General features: G+C 47.3%; 1 protein-coding gene and 1 long non-coding RNA gene across 2 annotated transcripts in view; one reads left to right on the forward strand and one right to left on the reverse strand.

Moving 5' to 3' along the window:
• GFPT2 (glutamine-fructose-6-phosphate transaminase 2) overlaps positions 1-21,990 on the forward strand; it is a 42,785-nt gene that overhangs the window by 9,204 nt on the left and 11,591 nt on the right. The window contains exons 2-12 of the mRNA XM_082723564.1: positions 4,086-4,193; positions 5,554-5,652; positions 6,164-6,289; positions 9,787-9,845; positions 10,502-10,636; positions 11,124-11,185; positions 14,228-14,307; positions 14,780-14,897; positions 19,884-20,047; positions 21,532-21,627; positions 21,704-21,801. Of these exons, the coding sequence (XP_082579690.1) occupies positions 4,086-4,193; positions 5,554-5,652; positions 6,164-6,289; positions 9,787-9,845; positions 10,502-10,636; positions 11,124-11,185; positions 14,228-14,307; positions 14,780-14,897; positions 19,884-20,047; positions 21,532-21,627; positions 21,704-21,801 (1,145 nt within the window). The remainder of the gene's footprint in view (positions 1-4,085; positions 4,194-5,553; positions 5,653-6,163; positions 6,290-9,786; positions 9,846-10,501; positions 10,637-11,123; positions 11,186-14,227; positions 14,308-14,779; positions 14,898-19,883; positions 20,048-21,531; positions 21,628-21,703; positions 21,802-21,990) is intronic.
• On the reverse strand, positions 4,219-14,221 carry LOC309861121. The gene is made up of 2 exons (XR_014309766.1): positions 13,574-14,221; positions 4,219-5,104 (listed from the first exon to the last, which is right to left on the reverse strand). It is a non-coding gene; the product is annotated as an uncharacterized lncRNA (long non-coding RNA).

Raw genomic sequence — 21,990 nt, forward strand, 5'->3', positions numbered from 1 at the left:
AGAATCAGAAACAGCGCCTTGGAGCACTCTCATGAAAGCATTTCAGATTGCAAACCTCTCCTGAGTTGGTATCTGGCCTTTGAGTCATCTGCAGTGTCGGCTCCCCTGTGTGAGGTGCAGCTGTAATTCTAGAAGGATTCCTGGGATGCCAGGGAAGACTCCAAAAATGACCTGTGAGGGGCTCCCCCCTTCACGCAGTGATCTCTCATGCCTACGTGGCATTTAGGGTGCCCGGAATTCACCTGCGTCCTCCCGGGGAACTTTCTGATATTTTTGCAGAATAATTAACGTTATGAAAATTTCACCCGAACATTAGATTGTAGTGGTGGTCCGTCGACTCTGTGAACACAGGGTTGACCTTGAACGATGGGGGTGGTAGGGGTGCCAGCACCCTATGCCACTGAAAATTCATGTGTAACTCTGATTCCCCAAAACTTAGCTACCATCGAGTGGAAGCCTTACCCAGAAGCATTAATACATAGACTGTGTGTTAATGGACCATGTACTATATCTCATATTAAGTAAGCTAGAGAAAAGCCAATGTTATTAAAAAAATCGTAAGGAAGAGGAGTGCCTGGGTGGCTCAGTCTGTTGGGTGGCTACCTTCAGCTCTGGTCATGATCCCAGGGGTCCTGGGATCAAGCTCCTCATTGGGCTCCCTGCTCAGCGGGGAGCCCACTTCTCCCTCTCCCTCTGCCTGCTGCCCCCTTCCCACTTGTGTTCTCTTTCTGTGTCAAATAAATAAACAAATCTTAAAAAGAAAGGAAAGAGGAATAAAAGAAAGAGAGAAAAGAAGGGAGGAAATAAGGAAGAGAAATATATTTACAGTATAGTACTGTAGTTATTAAAAAAAAAGAAAAAAGGTGGTCCTGGGCAGTTCAATCCTGTGTTCTTTAAGGGCCAACTGTCCTGAAAACCATTGAATTATACACTTTAAATGGGGAAGTATTACAGTATGGGACTTAGAGCCCAATAGAGCTGCTCAAAATTGTTTAATGTTTCCATTAGAAGGTAGATATTGTTTTTTTTTTGTTTGTTTTGGTGGGGTTTTTTTAGTGAGTATGGTGACAAAAATACGTCCTCTGCCCAGACGTGTTGAGGTCCGAAAGGTAGGGTATGTAGTGTGAGCTCCTGTGTGACACAGACGCTCAGCTCCTTCACCCAAGAGGGGCGAGGGGGGTATGCCTAAATTGCACACAAGACCTCAGACTCAGCGACTCTCACCTGACCTCGAGTCAGCCAGGAACACAAAAATAGCTGACTGCCAAAATTAACCTCAGCCGGGTTAAAAAGAAAGCATCTGTCCCGGGTCAGAAAGCACAGGGTGCATGTTTTTATATAGAGATTCTGCACTTTCATACTTGAGTGCAAATATAGCCCATGTACAGTAACACATACAGGACATAAACATGCAAAATATCATTTTTAGCAGTGTTTAGTTTTATTGCCTTGCTTTTGACTACTTCTAGAATGAATTCTAGCCAGTTTAACATTTGTCTGCTGTGACCATAATCACATCCCTTTAAGTGATGTCGAATCACTCATTCAGAAACATTGGATTGGCTTGAATCTAATCTTTTTCATGACTGGAGATTTTACAGGAGGTTTTGTGTATAATTGGGCTCAGCCTTCAGTTTCCCTTAGGAAGGTTGTCCTTTCTGAGGTTCCTCTCTGGCATTCGCCCCCTCCCAGTTTTATTGAGATAGATTAGACGTGTATCATCGCATACGTTTCAGGTGTACCAAGTGATTTGGTTTATGTGTGTTTGTGAAGCAATTGCTGCAGTAAGATTAGTAAACATCGGGGGTGGGTGGGAAGGATGGGATGGCTGGGTGACGGACATTGGGGACAGTGACGGACAGTGTGTTGCAGAGAGCTGTGTATTGTGTAAGACTAATGAATCACAGACCTGCACCCCTGAAACAAATAATACATTGTATGTCAATTTAAAAAAATAAAATAAATCCCCAGGGGGGGGAAAAAGATTAGTGAACATCCATCCCCTCACATAGTTAACACTTTTTCCTTGTGAGGAGGACTTTAAAGAGCTACTCTTTTAGCAACTTTCAGATATATAATAGAGCATTATTAACTGAAGTCACCACACCATCCATTACATCTCCTGGACTTACTTACCTTATAACTGGAAGTTTGTATGTTTTGACCATCTTTACCAGGGTCCCCCATCTCCTGCTCCATGCCGCCTCCCCCTACCCCAGCTTCTGCCAACCACCAATCTGATCTCTGTATCTATGAGTTTGAGATTTTTTTAGACTCCTCATATGAGATGATACAGTATTGATCTTGCTCTGTCTGACTTACTTCGCTTAGCCTAATGCCCTCCAGTTCCATCCGCGTTGCTGCAAATGGCAGGATTTCCTTCTTTTTTGCAGCCGAGGAATAGTCCATTGTAAATATATACCATAATTTTTCAATCTATTCATCTATGGTTGGACACTTCACTTGTTTCCATGCCTTGGCTATGGCAAATAATGGTGCAGTGAACGTGAGGGTGCAGATACCTGGCAAAGTTTTAATCTTGGTTAGACCTTTGTGTCATCCCGAAAAAATTTAAAATTAAAGTTAAATTATGAAAATTAGGGAAATAGGCCTTTTCATCTCATTCATCCCTGAGGCAACACTTCCCAGTGGTTAGGGCATTTTAAGTCCTGAGGTCAAGTCACAGCCTCCCGGGCTCCTGGTCCAGAAAGGGACTGATGGGAGCTTTAATTGACATCCGTGTGGGAATGCTTGGCAGAGTGCCTGGCACGTAGTGAGTCCTCAGTAAGATGAGTTACTATGAATATTCCTGAAGGCCAAAATTCTTCACGATCTATACTCTTGCTTCCCTGAATAAAGTAGATTTACAGTCACTCTACTCCACATACGTTTATTGAACAAGGACGGTGTGCCAAGACATAGTGAGAAGTATAAAGATAGATGTGCCAGCCTGTGTTCTTACCGGGGGATGAAGGTATTCCAAGATGCGCGGGCACAGGGGTGGCCCAGAGCAGGAGCACTCCCGGTGGGGGCCTGGGAGGGATGAGCCAGTCCTGGGAGGTGGTGGGAGCTGAGCTTTGAGGAGGTTAGATTCCCCTTAATGGGGCAGGGTGGACAAAAGGAAAGAGGGATGCCAGGATAAGGAGCTTGCAGGGTGGGACAGAGACAGACCAGGGGTCCATAGTCTCAGGGCAAAGGAGTTTGGGGAGAACACCAACAGGGCGACTGTTTCTCCCTTTTTGGGAAAATAGTATTTTGAAATACAAATACAGAAATACAGCCACATAAAGTCTTCTGGGCATGCAGATCTATCTTAAAGATAGGGATTCCCTGCAGGCCAACAGGTGGTTTTATTTTTGCTACTGTAAAAGCAACATTTATTGATGCTAAAGTTCCAGGCTACAGGGGCAAGTGGGAAAAAGGTGTTGAGGTCTCAGTCCCTGTTTCACCTGCTGTAGGAGGACTCTTCCCAGTTCTGTTCTGTGCAGATCAAGAGATCCACATAGACGAGGACTCCAGACGTTCCCAAGTGGCCAGGCGGTTTTGCTGATCTCTGCTGTTATATATATTTTTAAAGATTTTGTTTATTTATTTGTGAGAGAAGGAGCGAGAGTGAGAGCACACAAGCAGAGGGAACAGCAGAAGGAAAAAGAGAAGCAGGTTCATCGTGGATCAGGGAGCCTGATACGGGACTCGGTCCAGGACCCTGAGATCATGACCTGAGCCTAAAGCAGGCACTTAACCTACTGAGCCGCCCAGGCACCCCTGATCTTTGCTATTCTAAATGAAAGCCGTGTCACGAAGTACAGCCGTAGGAGAAATTCTCTGCGGGGGAACTGTCAGGCCAAGGTGTCTGATGTGTTCTTTACATGCCTCCTGAGACTTCTTGTCATGGGCTGGGCTGTGAGCCAGGTGCGTCCCGAAGCAGGCGGGGAGCATGGCTCTTGGATATGTCAGGGGAAGGCCACGCGTGCAGCCAGGAAACTGTCAGGCCATGCCACCGTGCCTGGGTCCCCAGAGCTGTTTTTTTACCCAAACACTGACCAGCTGATTGACAGACGTGTGGTTTTCCTCTCTTTTCACAGGAATCTTCGCATACATGAACTACAGAGTGCCCCGGACGAGGAAGGAGATTTTCGAGACCCTCATTAAGGGCCTGCAGAGGCTTGAGTACAGAGGCTATGACTCCGCGGGTAGGTCCTACAGGCTGTTATGGTGTACACAGCGCATTTGTTTATTTAACTCGAAAACTAGAGAAAAGTAGAAAGAAGAAATAACAGTGAAAAAAAAAAAAAAAGAAAACTCCACCCAAAGCCCTCCCGTCAATATCTTTGTGTCCCTGTCTTGGTCACTGCTGGGCCTATGTTAGGTTAGGGTGGTCTGGGGGCGGGTGGCAGGGGTTGTCGTACATAGGTATTTTTTGTTTTTACCTGATTATTGTTATAGAATTATAATTTGATGTCCTGTTTTCATCTCTCTACTGCATTGTCTGTTATCCCAAACTCTTCCAGTGGTCTTTTTTTCTTTTTTTTAAATTAAAATATAAGGTATTATTTGTCCCAGGGGTACAGGTCTATGAATCGTCAGGCTTACACACTTCACAGCACTCACCATAGCACATACCCTCCCCAGTGTCCATTACCCCACCACCCTCTCCCTGCCCCCCGCAGCAACCCTCAGTTTGTTTTGTGAGGTTAAGCGTCTCTTATGGTTTGTCTCCCTCCCAATCCCATCTTGTTTCATTTTTTCCTTCCTTACCCCCCAAATCCCCTGCCTGCCTCTCAAATTCCTCATATCAGTGAGATCATATGATAGTTTTCTTTCTCTGATTGACTTTATTTTGCTCAGCATAATACCCTCTAGTTCCATCCACTTGTTGCAAATGGCAAGATTTCATTTCTTTTGATGGCTGCATAGTATTCCATTGTGTATATATACCACATCTTCTTTATCCATTCACCTGTTGATGGACATCTAGGTTCGTTCCATAGTTTGGCTGTTGTGGACATGTTGCTATAAAGATTGGATCGCCTGATGGTCTTTCTCAGTGGCTGCACACTTCTGTGAGGGTAGTTAGTCTGCTTCCCATTTTCAAGTAAGCAGCCTGGGGAAAAAGGGGGAGCCAGATCATTTTATGCTTCTGTTCATTCTTAATGGAAAGTGAGTCAAATGAAGGATTGTAGGAATGCTGTTGCAAGGGGGACACCAGCCAAAGCACAGGGCCCAGTGCACAGCATGATGAAGGCCCTCCGGTGAGCCCACTGCCTTCTGTGGTGGCCCTGGAGGGGCCTCCCTCACAGGCAGCCCTCCGGGGCTGCACCCTGGTTAGACCCGCGCTAGGTTGCCACGGCCTCTTCTCTGCAAGTCGACGTCCTCAACACTGTCTAGTTTTCTTCCAGGCCACCCGCCTGGCAAACAAGAAATGATAAGTCCACAGAGCTCTGCAGCCCTCTCCTAGGGTCGTACTCTGTAATGAGGTGTGGGAGACACAACTTCAATGCCAATACCAAAAAAAAAAAAAAAAGAAAGAAAGAAATTGTGTGTGTACCACAGGTGTGGCCATCGATGGACATAATAACGAAGTCAAAGAACGATATATCCAGCTGGTCAAGAAAAGAGGGAATGTCAAGGCGCTTGATGAGGAACTTTATAGTAAGTGGACCACAGGCCCGGTCAGAGCAATAAAGGCCTTATGGGTCAGTTAAAAACCTTTTATGCCAGCAATACCCAAGACTAAAAATAGGAGCTCATCCAAGTGCGGGTAAACAGAAGGGGGATTCAGCCCACATGGTAAAACTGTGTTTCTCAGGGTGTGGGATGGGTTGTTTTTTGTTTTTTTTTTAGGAGGTGGGGCATGAGCATATTAAAAAAAATTCAGCACTTACATATTTATTTTCATTTTTCTGGCAGATGATACTGCTATTCCCTTGATCATGGCGACCCTTTTTATTTTATTTTTTCCCAAGAAGCTCATTTTGGTTAGTGAGTTAAGTTACTGGTAAGGACTGAGTAAACCGCAGCAGGGATCTGGCAGAAATCCCCAGAGTGGGGCCCTCGCAGTGGAAGGTGGGACGTAGCTTTCGATGTAGCTGAGGCCCGTGCGTATAATGACGTCGCCTCCCCCTAACGGTATTGTGTCAACGCTTACTTTCCCTTGATCTAGAACAAGACAGCATGGACTTAAAGGTGGAGTTTGAGACCCACTTCGGCATTGCCCACACGCGCTGGGCCACCCATGGGGTCCCCAACGCTGTCAACAGCCATCCACAACGCTCAGACAAAGGCAATGGTATGTAACATGGCCTTACCCCCCCCCCCCTCCGCCCCAGTCCAGAAGGTTCTGCCTGGCCCTTGATCCAACCCCATTCCCAGCTGGCTTGCTTCTCTCCCAGCCCTGTCTTCCCTGAGGAACCCATCCCCAGGGAGTGGCAGCCAGCCCCAGATAGGAAGCAAACTCAGCCTCGCTCCTGGGTGGTGCTGACCTCCCCAGGAAAACAGTGGCACTTCCAGGGGCTGCTGCTGGCTCCCAGCCTGAGTGGGACTTGGCAGCAGAGGAGTCGAAGAGTCTGGGCACTGTTCTTCAACAAGGGACTGCGGTGTTCCGGAGGGCTAGGAGCCCTCAGGGAGGAGTGGGTTTCCTTCCCTCCTGAAGAGAGAGGTTTGAACCAGGGCTGTGGTGGTGCTGATTCTGGTTCATGTCGGAGGTGCCCACTCCAGTCTGGGGCCCTGTGGTGACACCTTGGCTGCCACAGGCTTGAGATCTGACAAGCAGCCCAGGAGCTCCCTCCAAACACCAGAGCACTCCATGTGGCTCGCTGCAGGGTTTTAGGCCCGAGAATGATCATACCTGGAAGTCGAGACTTCTGGCATCCCTTGAAGAACTAGAAGGTATGGTACCTGGGCTCGGGGTACCTTAGAGTTCCACTGACAAGCAGCGATCCGCAGTCACAAAGCGGGGACGTGGAAACTGCTCAGGACCGTCCCAAGGATACCGGGCCCTGTCTGGCGGGCTGCCGGCTCCTCAGTTCTCCCAGCCATCCCCTTGGGGCAGCCCCAGCTCATGGATCCACATCCTATGCCTGGGCCCCCCTGGAAAGTTCTGCATGCCATCGTTCTTAATGCTCCCCAGTCCCTCTCATGGGGGATGTCCTGGTAGGTCTGGAAATCCCAGTGGGTCTCCTTTCTAGGTTAGACCTGGTCAAGCCAGAAGCCCCCACTGACTCACATCTGGGCACGATGGGGGAGGGTATCCAGCAGAGAGAATGCTCTCTGGTGTCAACTGGGACCCCCACCTGAAGACATCTCCTGGCATCATGCAAGTCCTCTCCAAACCCCATATTAGAGTAGAAATCAGAGACGTCAGAGGCTTTGAGGCTCTGAGTGCTAATGGATAGGCACTTAGCTACGCACATGGCAAGCCTCACTGCCGTTCATTGTCATAGAGTTTGGGGCACAGGAGAGACTCTGACGCCTCCCAACTCAGTGTCCTTTACCTCTGGGAACAGTGGCTCATCCTGCCCAATTCGGAAGGCTGAGCCCCAAGTGCCCTGCTCGGCAGAACAGCTGGGGTCGTGGGTAGTGAGTTTTTGCTAGGGATTGACCCTTGAATCTAGTCCATGCCCTGAACCATCCCTGTGCTGGGGCAGGTGCCCTACATCCAGGAAGCAGACAGCAGACAGCAGACCCCATGGTCATGAGGATCTAGAATGTGCATCCGCCAAATCCCAAGCCAGATACAAGAGGCTGATCCCCAGACCATGTATGCTGAGATGTCACCCCAGGTGATAAGGTGAACTCCCACTTCAGTGTAGACGATGACTCTGTGTCCCCCGCTGATGAGTGGGGGAGCAGCAGGGGGAGAGAGAGAAGCAGACTCCCCACTGAGCAGGAAGCCCGAAGCAGGCTCCAAGCAGATCCCGCCCCCCACACCCAAACTGGAAAATGCCTGCCCTGACTCAGGATGAGTAATTGCAAACGACATGAGAAATAAGCAAAGATTCGTAGAATTTTTTTAGCAACTCATCAGGGATGACTGAAAAGCATATTTTGAAGAAAAGCTTATAGCTAGCAACAGCATTATACAAGAAAATTACAGAGTTCTCACAAAGAAAACACAGATTCTGGGAAACAAACTACCAATGAGAAGTTGAGACAATCGACTGAAATGAAAAAAATGGGACAGAGTTCGGAAAGTATACTGAAGACACCGTGTTGGAGTCAGTAGGAAAAATAAGAAGTGGTTGGATACGGACACAGTTAATAGAGATCCAACAGGTGCATTATGGGTGTCCCCAAGAAGAGAACAGAACAAATAAAGTAAAAAACAAAAGAAAAACAAAAACATAAGGCTGTAATAGAATTCAGCTGTACCTAGTGCATTTGCCAAAATGGCTTTTCTATCTGAGTCCTCCCAGTTTTTGTGTGAACTCCCCAAAGTAAACAATAGACTGTAAAGGAAAAAAAAAAAGTAGGGAGGAAATGATAAAAATAACGAAAAAGAGTAAAGGACTATACTGTACTGAAAAAAAAAAAAAACCTGAAGACCCAAAGTTTCACTGAAGGATAGTAAATCTTAAGATCAATAAAAGGTCTTCCTCTCATCTGGGCTCAGGATGAATGGGGGTTACTTACCCAGAAACAAAAAAATCTCAGGCTGGTTTTAGACCTTCAAGTTACTCGACAGCCATTGGTTGAGAAAATGCAGTGGTGACTAAGCAGATGTATCCCTCACTTTGCCAGCGTTGACCAGGGGGTCCCCCATGCAGGGAGTAGCTGGACATGAGCAGGGTTTGCTGCTGGTGCTTGGGGAGGTGGGAGAAGCCACAACAGGCAGATCCCGCAGAGAGAAGTGCTCATGGCCACACAGGAATGTGGGTGAGCCCAAGGATGCCAGATTTTTCCTCCCGTGAGAAATCGGGATTTATAATTTAATTTAATTTTAAGATATTATTTATCTGAGAGTGGGAGAGAGAGGATGAGTGGGGGAGCAGCAGGGGGAGAGAGAGAAGCAGACTCCCCACTGAGCAGGAAGCCCGAAGCAGGGCTTGATCCCGGGACTCCAGAATCATGATCTGAGCTGAAGGCAGACACTGAACCCACTGAGTCACCTGCGTTCCCCTAGAGTTTTTAAAAAACAGGTTTTATTTCTTCGGTAGTAAGAGAGAGCCTGAATGCACGGTGGGAAGGGGCAGGGGGAGATGCAGACTCCTTGCTGAGCAGGGAGCCTGATGGGGCCTTGATCCCAGGATCCTGGGATCATGACCTGAGCCGAAGGCAGATACTTAACCCAATGAGCCACCCAGGTGCCCTGAGAAAAATCAGGATTTTTAAGTGAAAGTTCAAAATTTTTAAACTTAAATCTTTTTACAATGCAGTGTGGGTCAAACAAAGCACGCATGTGGACTGCCAACTTGTGGCCTCATTGAGCCTAAAGCAGGTTGGGACTGCCTGGGCTAGTTTCTAGATTCCGAAGACTTCATCCTGCCCCATTTTACCTAAATACCAAAGTGTGTTTGAGGATGCTGTAGGCTACAGGTCAGAGCCCTGTGCGAGGTCAGGCAAGTATGTGCTCTTTACCCGAAGAGAACTGTGCATTTCCTCGGGGTTGAACTGAGGTGGTGGTAGATGGTAGTCATCAGCTCTCATCAGCCTCAGTGATGTTTGCTACACAGCGGACCTGGTGGTAGCTGAGCTGCCGAGTTTCAAGCTGTCAGACCACTGTCCTCATTTCTGGCTTGAATGTCACTTTCTCATAGCATTTCTGTCTTCGCCATACTTCTCTTCCAGAATTCGTAGTCATCCATAACGGGATCATCACAAATTACAAAGACCTGAGGAAGTTTCTGGTAAGATCCTTCCCCTGGTTTGACGTGGAAGTTAAGTGGTCTTCCCTGAGAACTTTCCAACCATCTCATTTCCTGCTGGAAACAGAGGCGGGAGCTGAGTGAGACCCACTCTCAGTCACATGTGAGCGTTGGATAAATGTCGTCCCGGCTTGGCCGAGCTCCCCATGTCTTGCTGGAGAAGATAACTGGGCCTTTGCACGTACCTCCAGTGTATTGCAGATTCCCATAAGCCAAAGAACACGAACTTCTTTTTATTAATGTGTCTGCACTGTCATAAAGTGTTGACATAACACATCAACTCATACACCAAATGGAATGTGGGGTGGGAAGACAGACGGCGAGTGTTTAACGTATGAAGAGGTTGTGGTGTGGGCTGGGATGTGGGTGGATTTGACTCAACATCTTTGATCATTTGGCCTACTGTTTTTTTGCAATGTCCAGATTAAGGGCAGAGACCGGCTTCTGAGGCAGGATGATCTCAGGGAATCACTGGAATGACTCAGCTGTACTGAGCTCTGTGCTTCTGGCAGACACTTCCGATCCCCGTTTTCCTTGTTCTTATCTGAAGTCGCTGCCAGGGTGGGTCATAAGGGAGGAGAGGGAGCGGTGTTACTCAATGCCGGTTATCTGACACTCTGTCCCACGAAATATTCCAGGAAAGCAAAGGGTACGAGTTTGAGTCAGAAACAGATACCGAGACCATCGCCAAGCTAATTAAGTATGTGTTTGACAACAGAGAAACTGAGGACATTACATTTTCAACACTGGTCGAAAGAGTCATTCAGCAGTTGGTGAGTTAAGAGAACCTGACCTATTCTGGTATGCTTGACGTAAGAAGCTAAAAAAGCACAAGGGCGCTTGGATGGCTCTGTGGGTCAAGCATCTGCCTTCATTCGGCTCAGGTCATGATCTCTGAGTCCTGGGATCGAGTCCTGTACCCAGCTCCCTGCTCCTCTCCCACTGCCTGCCACGCTCCCTGCTTATGCTCTGTCTCTGTCTCTGTCTCTCTAATAAATAAATAAAATCTTAAAAAAAAAAAAAAGCTTAAATTAAAAAAAAAAAGTTAAGGTACAGAGGGCTTTGGTTCCTCAGCATGGTACCTGCTGTTTTCCCTTTCTCCTCCAGCCATCATGCTGCACGAACTGTCCTGCCCTCAGCCCCCTGAGGGAGTGACCCCAGGACCCACGCAGCAGGAGGAGTGGCCCTTGTCTGGGGCAGTGGGCCAGACTGGTGGGTCCAGAGCGTGTCGTTCCTCACTCTAGTTTGCTGTGTTCACAGGAAGGGGCCTTTGCGTTGGTTTTCAAGAGCATCCACTACCCGGGAGAAGCCGTTGCCACCAGGTGAGGCTCAACAGAGTGACATTTCAAGAATAAATAAATAACGTGCAGTTGCTAGCTTGCTGCCCAGGGGAGAAGTGGGGCGTTTGACAAACCGGAAGGCAGTCTCTAAGGAACAGCTGTGGCTTGGGTATCCCCACCAGATCTGTGGTCACAGCTTCTGATTATTACAAGAGAAACCAGAAAGTTGGATTTTTATTTGGAAGCTCTAGATTTTCAGAAGTTGACAACAAATTTAAAGTAAAAGTAAAATTGTATGTAGCGAGGGGCAGATTCATGTTCCAGACCAGTACTCGAGGTTCTCTTTAGAAGATGTATGCAGTGGGGGCACCTGGGTGGCTCAGTGAGTTAAGCCTCTGCCTTCAGATTGGGTCATGATCTCAGTGACCTAGGATCGAGCCCCACATCGGGCTCTCTGCTCAGCGGGAAGCCTGCTTCCCCCTCTCTCCGCCTGCCTCTCTGCCTACTTGTGATCTCTGTTAAATAAATAAACCTTAAAAAAAAAAAAAAAAGAAAGAAAGAAAAAAGAAAATTTATGCAATGGGGTGCCTGTGAGGTTAAGAGTCTGCCTTCGGCTCAGGTCATGATCCCAGGGTCCTGGAATCGAGTCCCACCCTGCTGCTCCCCCTGCTTGTGCTCTGTCTCTCTCAGTCTGGCAAATAAATAAATAAAATCTTAAACACACACACACACCAAGAAAATGTAAGCAAAATTATGAGCATGAAACTAGGAACAAAGGAACATTAATTGTTGCTGAGGCCTTGAAAGCCCTGAACTAGAGGTTCATCACCTTCACAGCATGGGTGTTCTAGAAATTAGCCAACAGGGCCTGGGTCAGCCCTTGTGGCCCCCTGTTAGGGCCCAAGGACCCCAGCACTGTGTGCATTCATTCAAGTGAGGGTGTGAGTGTTGTCCTGTTTTTTATATTCAGATGAGTTAATTATCCACCAGACCATCAGTCTGACCATCCATCCACACATCTATCTGTCCATCTGCATATCCCTCCCTCCATCCATCCAACTAATATTCTTTGAGCATTTACTCTACACTGGGTTCTGGGGACCTAGTGACACCGAATCTGGTCCTGCCCTTAAGGACTGGACATCTGTGCAAGAGAACAGAGTAGGGCAGAATGTCTTGGTGCTCTATGTTGGGGATTGTGGGGGACATGCCATGAGGGCAGGTGTCAGCCTAGGGGAGTCCGGCAGAAGGAGCCAGGTGAGCGAAAAAGCAAGGGTCCTGGAGTGAGCTCAGTGCTGCAGGGATCTGTAGGCAGGTCAGGAAGTCGGGAGGTGGGGGGCAGTGGTGGTACTTTCTGCTGTTCCATTGTGTAATTGCAGACACCTGCTGTGTGCCAGGCATGGGAGACAGCCTGGTGCAAGGTCACAAGCACGGTGCCCCTTGAACTTCAAGGGCTGGCGAGGAGTGAGGATATTGACAGAGGCCCAGCTCTGCAGTGCCCCAGGTGCACTGGGGGCGGCAGGCTTCACTCTGAAGGTTCCGAGAAGACATCAGGAATGCCCCAGTGGCCCTGGGAGATGCCCAGTGACGAGACAAGACTGTCTCACACTGACTCCTAGGCCAGAAGTGATGTGAAAGTACCATGATTCAGTTTCTTTCTAGGCTAGGACCTAATGGACAGCAGTTACCTCCTTCAGTTGTAGAATTGTAAGAGACCCCTGGATCCCTATCAAATTTAGAAATTTGGTGTTATACTGGTATTGCCATTTTAAATAAACGGAGAAGGTGGCAGCGTGAAGAATGTATGTTTCTAAATTGGCTTCAGCTAGTGGCTCTGTAACCCCCAGAACAATCTTTGGGATGTCTTGGGAGCATTCTTGGTGGCAAGGCTGGGAGAAACCACAGAGCTCAATCTACGACATAAAATCTGGGAGAGACTTTTGCCAAGAAAATTAGGTAACCACAGTATCTTCTCATTGTCAGTATTATAAAGGCTGTTTAAGCTGGATCCCCATTAGACCCAGAATCGTGTCTCCTCTTTGCTTTAGATTTGTTTATTTATTTATTAGAGAGAGAGTGTGTGCGTGCGCGTGCAGGAGTGGGGGGAGGGGCAGAGAGAGAGAGGGAGAGAATCCCAAGCAGACTCAATGCTGAGCGCAGAGCCCATGTGCGGCTCAGTCTCAGGACCCCTAGATCATGACCTGAGCGAGAACCCAGAGTCAGATGCTTAATCCACTATGCCACCCAAGCGTCCCTATCTCTTTATATTTTATATTTTTTAAAGGTACATTATATCTTTAGATATAATAAAAGATGGTCCAAAATACTCAAGGGGCTCACAGCACCTTCTTTAAAGCCACAGATCTTGTGCCCTCACTTGGAGAAGCCAGAGGGGGACTGGGAAAGGAAACCTGGGTGCTAGGTACTCACTCAGGTCAGCTTTAGGAATTCCCCAAGGCACTGTCCCCTTTGTAATGGAGTCCACCTTTCCGCAGGTCAGAGGTTTGAAACTGTGACACATGAAGTATCACTCAGGGCAGCAAGACCCCCCCCCCTTGAAGGCATGTTCAGTGGCCCCCAAAGTTGGGCAGATCCAAAGCCAGTCATTATAATGCCCCCAAAGCCGGAGAACAACTGAGTCAGGCAAAAGCATTGGGAGAGGGGATAGGCAGGAAGTGGGGAGAGAATCTTGGGGCAGATCCTAGGCCATGGGGGATGCCACTTTTTAGAGATGGCAGCAAATAGAGGAGAACAGCTGGAGACACTGAATGTTCCTGCAGCTGCCCGGACCTACTAATGTCTCAGCCTCTGTGACCTAACCAGGTGTGGGTTCCCTGGACAGGTGGGTGGTACCATGGAAACCAGCTGGAATTCTCCTGCTGGCCTTTTGGTCCCGGCTCTAAGCCAGGGAGTATCTTCCAGGGGTGGAGGACTCTATCCTGTGGCATCTCAAGAGCACACTTGCCCCGGGGGCTGGGGGGCGGCTGGATGCAGGGAACCCTCCTCAGTGCTCAGATGCCATCTAGCCCTTCCCCATGGTTGGGGGAAGGCAACAAGTCCCTTGACTGCCTCTTGTCTCTGCAGGAGAGGCAGCCCCCTGCTCATTGGAGTGCGGAGCAAATACAAACTCTCCACGGAACAGATCCCCATCTTGTATAGGACGCGTAAGTGTTTCGAGAAGGGCTTGAACAGGGCCACGGGGCTCCAGGGCAGGCAGCCCCCCACGGAGACAGCCCGTTTTCCCTCCACTGGGGCCAGCCTGCCCCCGGGGCTCCAGGCTGGAGAGGGTTTCCTGCCGCGGAGACTCAGCGCTGCTTTTTTTTGCAAAAGTTCTTTATCCTGGATATTTTCAAAGACACGCACAAGTCCGGGGAACGGCACGCGGCTGCAGCCTGTAGAGGCGTTCGCACTCTGGGGTGTGTGCTGACTTAGTTCAGTTTGGTTTGCAGCCGTTGAAATGCTCTTGCAGCGGTTCTGCGCTATTTGGGGATCATCAGCACGATTTGGCTGACGCAGCCAGAGCTAAAAATTGCAAACGTCTCCCACACATATTCAGAGGGGAAGCTGGAGCCTTGCTTCATGTTATTCAAACAAAGCCGTCTAATGGGGCTTGCGATCCTTTCCGTCATCCGCCAGGCAATTTTGAGAATGTGAAAAACATCTGCAAAACGAGGATGAAGAGGCTGGACAGCTCGACCTGCCTTCATGCCGTTGGCGATAAGGCCGTGGAATTCTTCTTCGCTTCTGATGCAAGGTAGCTGAGCCGTGAGGCCTTTCTTCCCCGGGGCTGGCATAATCAAACGGGAAGGGTTAAATACCACCATTCCTAATGCAGCCCCTCATTTCAGCTGTTTTCTCAGGGCAAGGCGGGCAGGGAGGATGGCAGATTTCAGATCTCTGGGACCCTTCCTCTGAGCACGCTGGACTGAGCTCTCTCTGGCCCAGGCTGTCTGGATCATTCAAAGGCTGCTCCCTTTAGGGGAGACAGGTGTCCCACCTGTCTCTGCCCGCGTGTGACTGCTCATAAAAGACAGACCCAAGACTTATGGGTTTGGTCCCACTGATTTCAAAGTCTGTGTTGTCATTAAAACAGACAAAGCAAATGACTCTGAAATTTGAACAAGTCTGCTTCATACTCATTTCAGGGCAAAAAAATTTATACACACACATACACACATACTCAGAAAAGACCGAGACACTTTCCCGGTCGTTGAAGGAGAAAAGTGCCATAAACAGCACCACTGCTTCCCCTTCTCGTGCCTCCTACCTACCAGCCTCCTGGAGGGTCTTCCCACACCAGAGAGGAAGCATGGAGGACATCAGACGAGATCTCCCAGAACACACGGAGTCATAGGAACCTAGAGCCCTTGGCTGTCAAGTCTGGTTCTGTCCACAGCCAGCATTGTACTCCATACGGATGGGGAAAGGCAGCATTTCCCAAACTGTGTTCCTTAGAGCACCATTTCAGTGACAAGCTAACCCTCTTTCGGTGATTCTAAGACACACAATCGTCTTACAGATTTTTAGCATCTGTCCGTGGCATCTTGCAATTACAGCTTGCTGCAGTTTCGGTGTCTTGGAAGTATATCAGATAATTGTGGGCCCTAAGATTACTGTTAACCTTATATTCAAAGAAATATGCTAAATGCTTCTTAAAAAAGGAAAAGAAAAGAAAAGAAAAGAAAAAAAGGCATGAACGCCTGCAAAGGAGATGAAATAATTATGCGTAGGCAATGGAACCATATGCTTTTAAAATGCAACTCAAAGCCTGTTAGAACTAATCCGTAGAGGCTGGTCAGAGAATGGAGGTGTGGAAATCTGACCTCCCAGCAGTAAACTATCCTCTGCAAAGGGCAGTGGGACCATATCCACCCAATTTCCTTCTGTCCCTATTCACGTGAACTCTCAGCAAAACTTTCCTGAACAACAACAAAAAAAGGCATCTATTTACCAGAACTGGAAAAGCTTTTTTTTAATCCCTTAAAATGAATTTTAACAAAATTTATCCAGAATCCCTTTGGAGAAGACTATAAAAGTTCACCAGGAGAAACAAGAACAGATTTCAATAGAGTCCCCCCTACCTGGGTAAAAAGGCTAAATATTATTTTAAAAAGTTAATTGGCTTAAAAGTATTTGAATAATTAGAAACTATTTTTTTTAAAGATTTTTTAAATTTATTTGTCAGAGAGAGTGAGCACAGGCAGACAGAATGGCAGGCAGAGGCAAAAGCAGGCTCCCCGCTGAGCAAGGAGCCTGATGTGGGACTCAATCCCAGGACGCTGGGATCATGACCTCAGCCAAAGGCAGCTGCTTAACCAACTGAGCCACCCACACACATGTCCCTAGAAACCATTTTTTAAAGACACTGACTCTCCTTAAATTAACCCGTAAATTTGATGCTAATGATTAAAATCCTCAGGATTCCTTTGTTTAGGTTTGGGGAACTTGACCAGGTGATTCTGCAGGATGTGGTGCATAGACCAGAAAGCCAGCAGTTTGTTGTTGCAAAGTGAGAATGAGAGGGGTCGCCCTCCCAGATAGGAAGGCACCCGGTGGAGCCTTAGGGACAACACAGTACCCAGTGCTGGGGGTTGGGGGAGAGGGGCGGTACTTTGTCAGGATGATCTCATTAAGAGGCAGAAATGAGGATTCCATGTTGGGTCTATCTAGCTGCTGGGCCAACAGTCTTTTTTTTTTCCCCCTTAAATTTGATTATTGAAGGATTGATTGATGATTTATTCTTTTTTTAAAATTTAATTTTATTTTTTTCAGTGTTCCAAGATTCGTTGTTTATGCACCACACCCAGTGTTCCATGTGATACATGCCCTCCTTAATACCCACCACCAGGCTCACCCAACCCCCCCACCCCTCCAAAACCCTCAAAAACAATTTAATCCCAATTACAGAAGATTTTGGCTATGTAATATACCATATATCCTAGATGGTTCTCTAGAGAAAAAAATGAGAAAAATAAACCAAAGGTGTTAATAATGTTATTGTGACATAATAAAAATGTCATTATTCTAATTAAGATCAATAATATCAATAGGGTGATGATTTAGAATTTCGTCATGAAGCATATAATAATAACAAAAATACAGATGAATTTGAGGCCAACATATTAACATAAAATATTATAAAGAACATATTATGGAAGAATACCCAAAATGTAAAAGAAAAATAGAAATATTAGTCTTTTCAAAATGCAAGAACTCTGTATCTATTAAGTAATATACATTTAAACAACATATTTCCCATGACACTTATATTTATAATACTAAGAAGTGTGGGTGAAATCTCCTAAATCTCCACGTTTGTAAAGAGGTTATGTATATCACCATATATCCACTTAGGAACGAGACTATTTAGAATTATGATTCCATTAAAATTAGTTACATGGGAAATGTTGGTGAAAATATGGGATACCAAGACATCCATGCTCTATGATCTGAGCTCTATAGAAATATGCATTAACAAACCAGATAATTATGTGAACCAACATTTTTACCCTTTAGCAAATACATCCATTTATTTTCTAATTTTTGCATTTTCTTTCATGAATTTTCTATCATATATATTCTTTTTTAGTATGAGAATCATTAAAGAGAAATGTAAAGATCTCTTTGGCCTCCCAGTCATCCCAGGTCAATAATGTTAATAAGGGATTATGCTACCACGCATTTCGTAAATAAAAACGATTCTTTTTCAACGTACTGCTGTCTATGCACACATCGATGCCTGTTTTAAACTCTGCATGGAGGGCAGGGCGATGTAACCAGTGTTTATCTCTTGGAGATGGGCTCAGACCATCTCCCTCTCACTCTGTGTTTTTGACTTTTTACACAATGGGTATATATTGTGTAAAGTGTTTTTCTCTGGGACAGTGGCTTTCTTTCCATCCTGCCTTGTCTCTCTTCCCAATCATCTGTCTGGAGACACATCTCTCAGGGTCTTAGAACATGATCATTTCTCTCTTCAACTTTGCATCAGGAGTTACAAAGTTCATGCACGGGACATGTGTGGGTGTGGCACTGGGTAGGATGAGGGTTTTTTCCTTCCCAGAATCCTATAAGCACCACCTTTGTGCATTTTTTTTTTTTTAACACGGCTTGTGTCATTGATTACTTTTGCTTTTTCACCTACCAACTTTTCTAAGTCAGTTTATTTTCTGTTAAGATTTTATTTATTTATTTGACAAAGAGAGAGTGAGCCCAAGCAGGGGGAGTGCCAGAGGGAGAGAGAAAAGCAGGCTTCCCAATGAGCAAGGAGCCTGATGTGGGGCTCGATCCCAGGACCCCTGGGATCATGACCTGACTCAAAGGCAGACTTAACCAACTGAGCCACTCAGGCACCCCAAACTCAATTTATTTTTACAAAGAATCTTTGTATTGCCATTTTGCAAGATAAAAATCATTATTATTTTCCATGCAGACAAAACTTTTATAAAAGGAAGTACAGTGACCCCACATTTCATCGGTGGACATATTTTGTACTTTACTCTCAAACCACCCTTTTATCCTTAGAGGGTGTGTGTGTGTATGTATGCGCACACACGCTCATGCGCCTGTGTTAATAAACCGAGTCACTTGTCCTGATGACTTTCCCGCTATCAGGATTTTGCTGAGTGAAGTCCTGGTGGTGTCATTTCACATGTTCCCCTGCCCATCGTACTTCTGTGCTCTGGTGTTCACAGGTGTCTAGAAACTCGATCCCCTTCAGGTTTGACTTTTTTGGCAAAACTGCTTCCTAGGTGGTGGTGTGTCCTTTCATCTGGAGGCATATGTATATCATCATCTGTCTTTTTGTGCTGTTAAGATCAATTGAAGGGTTCAGATGTCAGACGGGGTCACCCATCCATTATAAAGCTGCTCTCTGCTTTTCACCTCTTGGTTTCAGCTGCCATTGACAGCCCTTGCCCAGAAAGATTAATAATTAGGAGTCCAGGGCACCTGGGTGGCTCAGTCACTTAATCGTCTGCCTTCAGCTCAGATCATTTTCTTGAGGTCCTTGGATTGAGCCCCATGTCAGGCTCCCTGCCCAGCAGAGACCCTGCTTCTCCCTCTTCCTCTGTCACTCCCCCCTGTTCATGCACTCCTTCTCTCTCTCAAATAAATAAAATCTTTTTAAAAAATAAAAATAAAATAATTAGGAGTTCTCAAATTGACTCTTCTAATGCCATCATTCCTTCCTTACCAGCTATATTCCTTCTAGAAAGAGACACTTGCTTCCATAAACAGTGGCTTATTCTGAGAGCCAGATCATTTTGAAAGTGTAAGATAAATGTTTCATTCTTTCCCATTCTGATTCAGAATAATGTGTCGGTTGCCAAGCAGTTCTTCAAAGGTGACACTGTCTGGATCTTGATTTGAAGAAAACAGTCCTAAAAGGACATCTATGAGATTACTGGGGAAATTTGAACAGACTGGATTTTTGATGAGATGAAGGAATAACTTACTGATTTTAGATGTGATCGCGGTATCTGAGTTAAAAAATGATCCTTCGCTTTTAGAGAAACAAGCTTCAGTGTTTACAGATGAAATGATAGGATGTGTGGGACGGGCTTCACAATTATTCTGGGTGGAGGGAAGGAGGTATGATTTAAGGTTTACAGGATGATGTCCCTCTCCCTCCTAAAATGCCCTCCAATGCTCCTGATGTGGACCCACACTTGGGAGGCAGGGACTGCCATCTCCTCACGGTCGAGCGCAGACGCCATCTGTGACATTTCTCTTGCTCCAGCGCCATCATTGAACACACCAACCGCGTCATCTTCCTCGAGGATGACGACATCGCCGCTGTGGCTGATGGGAAACTCTCCATTCATCGGGTCAAGCGTTCGGCCAGTGACGACCCATCTCGAGCCATCCAGACCTTGCAGATGGAACTGCAGCAAATCATGAAAGGCAGGTGTCCTCTGAGGGTCTGTGTGCAGTGGCCTTGGGGAGGAGGGGTTGCTCCATGGGGGAGCTCCTGAGACTCTGCTCTTACCCTGAATGGGTACCACAGCCCTCCTGCATGCTGCAGCCATTGGAGAGCTCCTGACTAGAGCCAGGCAGCAAGTCTCCCTGCTTGATCTGACCAGTCCGTCCACCACCTCTCTTTACCAACTCTCTGGGACACATTCCGACACCCAGATGTTATTTCTTCTGTGGGCCAGAGGGCTGCAGTAACAAGCATTACTTCCTCCTTCCAAGGAAAGCCTGTCTCCCCACACCCCCTTCTCCACTGGGCAGCCCGAGTAAACATTTAGGAATGTGAGTCAGACCTTCTTATCCTGCTGCTTAAAGCCCTCCAGTGGCATCTCACTGTTCTTAGTAGAAAATCCACACTTCCTGCCACAGCCACAATGCCCCACGCCCAGACTGGCCCCACCTCACTTTACCCTTTTCCCACTACACCCCACCCACCTCTCAGGCCACCTCAAGGTGACATCAGCCGGCCAACAGCTTGCTCACCTGGGGGTCATTACCCCTGACTGGCTCCTTCTAATTCTCTACCCTGAAACATCAGCCCCTCAGAGAGCCCTTCCCTGATCATCCTCACTTGCCTTCTTTGCTTCTTGGTGCCCATCCTCAGCTGAAGGTGGCAGACAGAGCACATGGCCATGTGTGTGTATCCCAGAGAATGTTCCCACTCTGTCTGTGGACACCTCCAAAGCTTCAGGTGCAGCACTTGCCAGGGGCCTTAACCTGCTGTGGCCAGATCATCCCTTTGACGTCATCCACTTCTGTTCAGATCAGAGCCCTAGAAAAGCATGGGTGGCAGAAAGGTTTATCTTTTCTTTTCTTTCCTTTTTTTTAAGGTTTTATTTATTCATTTGAGAGGGAGGGAGAACATGAGCAAGGGAAGCTGGAGAGGGAGAAGCAGGCTAAGCAGGGAGCCTGATGTGGGGCTCAGTCCCAGGACCCCAGGATCACAGCTTGAGCCAAAGGCAGATGCTTAATAAACTGAGCCACCCCGGAGCCCCAGAAAACATTTCCCTTTAATACAGAAGCTAGGAAAGTATTTGTTCAAAAGACAGTTGCCTATTTCTCTGGGCTTACGTCATTTGTACATCCCTAAATAGGTTTGTTTTTGGAGGCAAGGTGTTTTCCTTTCCTCTGGCCTTGCTAAGGGAAGCCACACATTTGCTGCTTATAGCCCTTGCTCCTTCCAGCTGCACGGTCCAGTATGTCAACTGACGGTAGTCATCTCATCTGACCTGCTTCCCTCTCTCTCGTCACTGTGAGCATTAGGGGCCACAGTCCCTGGGAGGCCCCTGAGAATCTACAGTGACCTCCACATCTCCAAGTAACTGTTTAACGGCTTTGTACCCCAATTGCAAGTTAAGCAGTGGTCATGCAAGTTGCTTAAAACTGACCTGTTTTGCTGATGTCTATCTGACCAGGTAACTTCAGTGCATTTATGCAGAAGGAGATCTTCGAACAGCCAGAGTCTGTTTTCAACACTATGAGAGGCCGGGTGAATTTTGAGACCAACACAGGTAATCCTTCGTCTGTGCCCTGGGCCAGGGCGCCTCCCTGGTCGGTCAGCATTAATGGTCTGTGTGTGCCCCTCAGTGCTCCTGGGTGGCTTGAAGGACCACTTGAAGGAAATTCGGCGATGCCGCCGGCTGATCGTGATTGGCTGTGGAACCAGTTACCACGCGGCTGTGGCTGTAAGTGCCTGGTGCTGGGTCCTTGATGGTGCTGGGGAGGGAGTGGTGGCTGAGGACAAGATGCGTCTTAGATGCTACGGTGTCCGACCTCCCAAACCTGGTGCCCGTGAACCAGCATGAGAGTTGGCACAAGAGCCTGTCTCCGGGCCATCCCTGGAATTCCCTTGCCTTCTGAACCCAGCCACTTCA

Source organism: Mustela nivalis (assembly GCF_964662115.1).
Source record: "Mustela nivalis genome assembly, chromosome: 3".
In the NCBI taxonomy this organism is placed as follows: domain Eukaryota; kingdom Metazoa; phylum Chordata; class Mammalia; order Carnivora; family Mustelidae; genus Mustela; species Mustela nivalis.